The sequence below is a fragment of the Rutidosis leptorrhynchoides genome, chromosome 11 (assembly GCF_046630445.1).
Source record: "Rutidosis leptorrhynchoides isolate AG116_Rl617_1_P2 chromosome 11, CSIRO_AGI_Rlap_v1, whole genome shotgun sequence".
NCBI classification, from domain to species: Eukaryota; Viridiplantae; Streptophyta; class Magnoliopsida; order Asterales; family Asteraceae; genus Rutidosis; species Rutidosis leptorrhynchoides.
The window spans coordinates 98,953,940-98,961,604 of NC_092343.1; the positions used below are offsets into that span (position 1 = coordinate 98,953,940).

General features: G+C 33.0%; 1 protein-coding gene across 1 annotated transcript; it reads left to right on the plus strand.

The window, feature by feature from the left end:
* Positions 1-5,459: 5,459 nt before the first annotated feature.
* LOC139874806 (germacrene A hydroxylase-like) lies at positions 5,460-7,312 on the plus strand. Its single transcript, XM_071862202.1, has 3 exons — positions 5,460-5,474; positions 5,575-6,447; positions 6,558-7,312. Exons 1-3 carry the CDS (start codon positions 5,460-5,462, stop codon positions 7,173-7,175), a joined length of 1,506 nt encoding a protein of 501 aa, XP_071718303.1. The 3' UTR covers positions 7,176-7,312.
* The last annotated feature ends 353 nt before the right edge of the window (positions 7,313-7,665 follow it).

The window sequence follows — 7,665 nt, forward strand, 5'->3', positions numbered from 1 at the left end:
CACAACGCATATGATGAAAATCGCATATGATTAAAAGCGCATATGGTGAAAAACACAGCGCATATGATTAAAAGCGTATATGGTGAAAAGGATATATGATAAAAAAAAAAACACATATGGTGATTTATAAAAAAAAAAAACACACATATGGTGATTAATGGAAAGCACATATGGTGATTAATGAAAAGTATATTGTGAAAAAGAATCACAAATGTTTCTTGAAAGAATTCAAGGTAAGATATATGAACCAATTCATCCATCATGTGAACCATTTTGATATTTCATGGTTCTAATAGACGCATCTAGCGGATGGTCTCATATTTGTATGTTATCAAGCCGTAATATGGCATTTGCAAAGTTTCTTGCACAAATTATTAAATTGAGAACACATTATTCTGATTACACCATTAAAAGGATGAGACTTGATAATGCTGGTGAGTTAACATCTCAAGCATTTAATGATCATTATATATCTACAGGGATTGTTGTTGAACATCCAGTTGCTCATGTGCATACACAAAATTGGTTTAGCTGAATCAATAGATAAACGCTTACAGCTAATAACTAGACAATTGATAATGAGTACAAATCTCTCAATATTTATATGTGGACATGTAAATTTACATGCTGCGACATTAATTCGCATTATACCATGTGGAAGTCGTAAATATTTTCACTTAATACTTGATTTTGGACAAGAGCCAAATATTTTCTACCTTAAAACATTGGTTGTGCAGTGTATGTTCCAATTGTATCACCACAACACAATAAAATAGTTCTTCAAAGAAAGATGATAATATATTTTGGATATAAAACATCTTCAATCATAAGATATATTGAACCCATGATGGGTGATGTTTTTACAGCACGTTTTGCTGATTGTCATTTTAATAAAACATTGTTCCCTAGATTAGGGGGAGAAATAAAAATAAAAAATAAAATGATGCTTCATGATGTGAACATCAATTAAGGTATATTGAACTCGCACAAAAGAATGTGAAACGAAAGTTCAAAAATAATGCATATGCAAGAACTTGCAAATTAATTACTTTATGCATTTACAGATATAAAAAAGTGACTAAATCATATATACCAGCGATAAATGCTCCAGCTCGAACTGAAATTCCAAAAGCTGGCAATAATGTCACTGTTGAGTCTTTGCCATGCATCAAACGTGGAAGATCAATTGGTTCCGAAGATAAAAATCCTCGAAAAAGAAAATCAGCTGATAATGAGTTAAGAGAAAGTGTTCAAGAAGAACCACAAATCAATATTCCTTCTGCAGAGGATATTGATAAATGTAAATACTAAAATTGCGATAAATTATGCAATATTATGGAACCGAAATGAAACTAAAATCTCTATGAGATATTTTCATATAATGTTACAATGACATCATGAATAAAGATGATGATCTGGAACTAAAATCTGTCATTGAATATACAAAATGGACATGATTGAGCTCAATGGAAAGGAGCAATAAGAGATGAATTAGAATTGCTCGATAAAAGAAAAGTTTTCGGATCAATCGTTATCACTTTTAAAGATGTGAAACGTATGGGATACAAATGAATTTTTATCCGAAAAGAAATGTGCAAATGAAGTTACAAGGCAAAACTAGACTTGTAACTCAATATTTCCCACAAAGACCAGAAATGAATTAGGAGGAAAAATTATCCTCCTGTAATGGATACAATTACTTATTAGATACTTAATCAACCTGGTAGTTATTTAAATGCATCTCATGAATGTTGTTACTACTTATCTGTATGGATCACTTAATAGTGATATATATGAATATACCTAAAGGGTTAAGGTATCATAAGCATCTAATGTAAAACCCAAGGGAATATATTCCATTAAATCACAAAGATTTCTAAGTGGGTTTATACAAACGGGACGTATGTGGTATAACCGATTAAATGACTACTTGATAAAAAAAAAGGGTATAAATATAAACTTATTTTGCACGTATGTTTTATAAAAACAATGTTCGGATATGAGATCGTAGTTGTTTATGTCAATGTTCTTAACATCATATGAACAAATAAAGAGATCTATGAAATCATTCAACTTCTAAAGAATTATTTTGAAATGAAAGATCTTGAAAAAACCAAGTATTACCTTGAATTGTAAATTGAGCATATGCCTAATGGTTTACTTGTACATCAAACAACTTATACCGAAAAGATTTTAAAACATTTTTTTTAAAGACAAACTCATTGTTGTTAGATCACTCAATATTGACACTGATCTATTTCATCCCTGCGAAGATCATGAAAATTTTAACAGATCGGAAGTTCTATATTTTAGTGCAATTGAGGTTCTTATGTATCTTATAGATTATACAAGATCTGACATTTCTTTTGCAGTTAATTTGTTGACAAGGTTCAGCTCAGCCCCTACCAAAAGACATTGGAATGGGATCAAACAAATAGTTTGATACCTTCGGGGAACTACTGATTTATAATTATTTTATTCTAACAACTCGAAACAAGATTTGTTTGCTTATACAGATGCAGATTATTTATCCGATCTACATAAAGCTAAATCTCAAACTGGATATGTATTCCTAAATGGAGGCACCGCAATATCATGACGTTCTCAAAACAAACACTTGTTGCAACATCATCAAATCATGCCGAAGTGATTGCATTACATGAAGCTACTCGGGAATGATTTTAGTTAAGATCAATGATACAAATCATTATTGATTCTTGTGGACTAGAACGCTATAAAAGCGTAACAACTATCTATGAAGATAATACAGCTTACATAATACAAATGAAAGAAGAGTATCAAAAATGACAGAACAAAACATAAATGCTGACGAGGCGCTAAAGCTATAAACGGTCTTAACGGTCATAAGTTTGATGGAAAAGAATGGTATATTGGTAAGGCTCAGAAAAAGACTGAAAGGGAATAGGAACTGAAACAACGGTTTGAACAAACCATGAAGGAGACTGTAGACAAATCACGAGGGCCAAACTTGTACATAAAAGATTTAGATGATACAGTTTCAGATGAAAACCTCAGATTTTTCTCATATACTCAAGATATCGTAAAAGACAACCAGATTAAAATGAGATACGTTCAATCAACAACTCTGCTGATCTTTATACCAAAGCACTGCTAACTGCTATTTTCAGAACACACGTTCATAATATTGGCATGAGGCATGTTCAGAAGATGTAACAACTCAGGCGTTGCCTACTTGAGGGGGAGTCAACTTTATGCTGCACTCTTTTTCCCTTAGCTAAAGTTTTATCCCAATGAGTTTTCTTTAGCAAGGTTTTTAACGAGGCATTACTAGTTATTCTCTAATAAAATTGTCATCCAAGGGGGAGTGTTATAAAATATCTAGATTGTGTTATAAAATATCTAGATTGGATGTTAATTTTATTATTATTATATTTCTTGCATAGTAATATTTTATACTATAAATAGACATGTATGGTAACCATTTAAGGTGCACCATTTCTCTTGAAATATCAATATCAATATTTCTTCTCTCCTTCTTCTTTCTTTTTCTCTCTTTGTTCTTATAACCATTAAAGGTAGTTATAAGCCTACTGAATTATAACAAATATAATATTATTACTACCAAATATCACGCCTCATTCTGTTACATCCTCTCTCAAGCACGTGGACGTTATCTAAACCCTAATTGACGGCTTGACGCCGTCATCATCGCCCTTTTAGACCGCTAGCAACGGTACCTCCGTTAGGCGCCATTGGGCCGCCGAAGCAACGACACCATTGCTAGCCCCGTGATGCCCTCCACCGTTGATGGGCCCATGAAGATTATGTGGTGGTTTGACACGTTTTAGCACACGAGAAGTTTAGTAAAAAAAATTGCAAAATATGAATACACCCGTTGCAACTAGCCGTTTGCCTTTTTTTTTTTTTTTTCTATATATTCTACAACCCTTCCTCATTTTTGAGTAGTTTAGTGTGTATTGGTTTTGAGTTGAGAAGTGAAGTGTGTGAAAGGATTTGAGTTAGTGGGTGTATTTATAGAGGGAAAACTAAAAAACTAGCCGTTTTTTTGAAAGAAAAAAAACGGTCGGATTCCATAGCCTTTAGAATTTCAAGTTTAAAAAATAAAGTTAATAATATTAATGATAATAATAATAAATTAATTATAAAATAAAATATTGAAGTGGTGTCAATGTGGTTGGTGTGATGATTGTTAGTGAATGTAGTTGGTAATGTGAAAGGAAGAAGCTGCTGAGGTGGCACTGAAGTGGCATAATGTGGTTGTAAAAAGGGTGTGATGGTTGAGAGTAGTCTTAAGAGCTCACTTCTCTCGACTTACGAAATCCGTTGAATACAACAATAGGTTTTAGTCTAAATTTTAATTATACATTACGACTCCTCCGAGTATCCTTATTTTCCTGAAATGATTAACAACTATTTTAAAATTAAACTCGCGGGTTATATTTTTATTCAAAAAATAATTGTAAAAATAATATAACTTAGACTTTACTAATATTACATCAATGATAAATTTTCAATGAACTCATATTTTCTCTAAATATTACGTAGCATATAATTTATATATAATTAAAAAGATATTAATGGTGAGAAATAAAAAAATTGTGGTCGTTAAGTTTCTAACACCACTTTTAAATTTGTCAACACCACGGACTCTTAAACTAAAAAAATAAAAAATTAAATTTGTCATTACCACAGGCTCTTAAATAATTCAACTTTTTCTATTTTTTTACTATCTCTATTTACATATCAAACTGCAAATTACATTATTTTTCACGGTTTTTTCGTGCAACGCGCGGGCTCAAAAACCTAATATATATATATATATATATATATATATATATATATATATATATATATATATATATATATATATAGGGTCATAATCAAGAGGGAAACACTTTTTAGGGGAACGAGAAGCAAAATATATATATATATATATATATATATATATATATATATATATATATATATATATATATATATATATATATATATACAGGGGCGAATTTAGAGGGGGGGGCAGGGGGGCGACCGCCCCCAGTCGATTTCGAAATTTTAGTGTAAAAATTTGGATTTTTTTCATTTTGCCCCAAACCCAAAAGCAATTTGCCCCAAACCCAAAAGCCATTTGCTCCAAAACCTACATATTTTGCCTCAAAACCTTCAAATTTTGCCCACAATTCTTTAAATTTTGCCCCAAAACCTTCAAATTTTGCCCACAAACCTTTAAATTTTAACCAAAAACCTCAGAATTTTGCCTAAAAACCTCCAATTTTTGTCCCAAAAACTCCGTATTTTGCCCAAAAAAGTTGCTACGGTTTTAAAAAAAATTTCGTCCCCGGTGAAGAAAAATCCTGCTTCCGCCACTGTATATATATATATATATATATATATATATATATATATATATATATATATATATATATATATATATATATATATTATACACGTAAATACTAATGTGGACAGAACAGGTCAAGTATTACAAAACGTTTTCCTCGAGTATGATACACACAGTCAATTTTCGATGGCAGTTTGTTTTATGAAAGGCCTATAAATTCTAAATACATCCAGTATTCCATTTCTTTTCTCATCTTCTTAGCTGTCCTCTTATTCTTCATCATCAAACAATTTAAGAAAACTGATTCAAACAAAAAACTACCTCCAGAGCCATGGAAGCTCCCCATACTTGGCCACGTACATCATCTCATCGCAACACAACCACATCGAGCTCTTGCAAACATGGCTGAAAAACTCGGACCAATTGTCCATCTACAACTTGGTGAGATCTCGGCCATCGTCATATCATCTCCTTCTTTAGCCAAAGATATCATGAAAACCCATGATATCTCTTTTGCAAACAGACCCAAGCTTCAAAGTACCGAAATCGTTGCATACAACAACATTGATATTGCTTTCTCTCCCTATGGTGACTACTGGAGACAAATGCGTAAGATATGCGTCTTGGAGCTTCTAAGTGCCAAAAAAGTTCAATCTTTTCGATCTCTTCGTGAACAAGAGTCATGGAACCTTATTGAATCAATGGCCATGAAAGGATCGACAAGTGTAAATCTCACTGACAAAATTATGACCATGATGAACACCATTATGTGCCAGGTTGCGGTTGGGAGTAAATGCAAGGATCAGGTGACTCTCGTGGCATTGATTGATGAACTAGGAAATTTATCTAGTGGTTTTGATGTGTCTGATCTATTCCCATCCTTCAAACTGTTGCCTCTAGTTACAGGCACGAGGAACAAGTTGATGAAATTAAGAAAGAAAATGGATAAAATTTTAGATAACTTCATCTCCGACCACCAAGAACGTTGTGCATTTAAACAGGCCAACCATGAGAACGAAGATCTTCTGGATGTTTTATTGAGATTAAAAAATGATGTTGGTCTTGAAGTTCCGATAACTAATGATAACATCAAAGCAGTCATACTGGTAATTAATTAGTTAATAAGAAATCTCTATATGCGAGTTATTATTTGTTATTATTAAGAATATCTCATTCAGTTATTCGTGGAATAAGAATGTTGTTATGGCACCTACAGGATATGTTTGGAGCGGGCACAGATACTTCATCGGTAACAATTATATGGGCAATGTCAGAACTAATGAAGAACCCAAAGATCATGAAGAAAGCACAAACCGAAATTAGGGAGGTACTCAAGGGAAAGAGAAAGATTCACGAGTCAGATATTCAAGAGCTAGCCTACCTAAAACTAGTAATCAAGGAAACCGTAAGGTTGCATCCTCCCGTTCCATTTTTGTTACCAAGAGAGTGTCGGGAGAAATGTGAGATTGGTGGATATGAAATCCCTATCAAAACAAAAGTTATAATTAACACATGGAAACTAAGTCGGAACCCAGATTACTGGGTTAATCCGGAACGTTTTGTACCAGAAAGATTTAAGGAGAGTTCTATTAGCATGATGGGCACGGATTTTGAATATCTTCCATTTGGATCAGGAAGAAGAATGTGTCCAGGGATTATGTTGGGGTTGGCTAATCTGGATCTCCCGCTTGCGATGCTACTATACCACTTCAATTGGGAACTTCCAAACAATGAAGCACCCGAAGAACTTGAAATGACCGATTCTCTTGGAGCTACTCTTAAGCGAAAAAATGACTTGTTTTTGGTTCCAAGTCCTTACAATGCAAGTCATTGATCCCCTCGTGTGTAGACTTTATATCAAGTCTTAGGGTTTATTTTCTGTTTTGAGTTTTTAAATGTACCAATAATGTGCTTAACAATTATTATTACCAATAGCATTCTGTTTTACACCTTCAGGTACTATTTTTTCATCTGCGTGTTTATCTTTGAAGGTTAATAATGAGATAACTACTTAATATGACTTAGTATACCAATATTTCCTGCACTTCTGCTGTTGTACGACTAGTTGGGGTTATCCCCTATTTGTAAGCTAGTTAGGTATTCATGTACTCTCTTATATATATTCAATATACTGGACACCAAAGTGTGTGATTTCACAACTATTATATGGTATCAGCCTAGTACACTCCTGGTTTCTCTCCTCCTTCTTCTCTAATCATTGCCACTGAATCCTCCAATACTGATACCGATTCACCTCTCCCTCCAAACACTGTTCTGCATATGATAAATATTAAACTTTCTTCCACTAATTACCTTCTATGGTA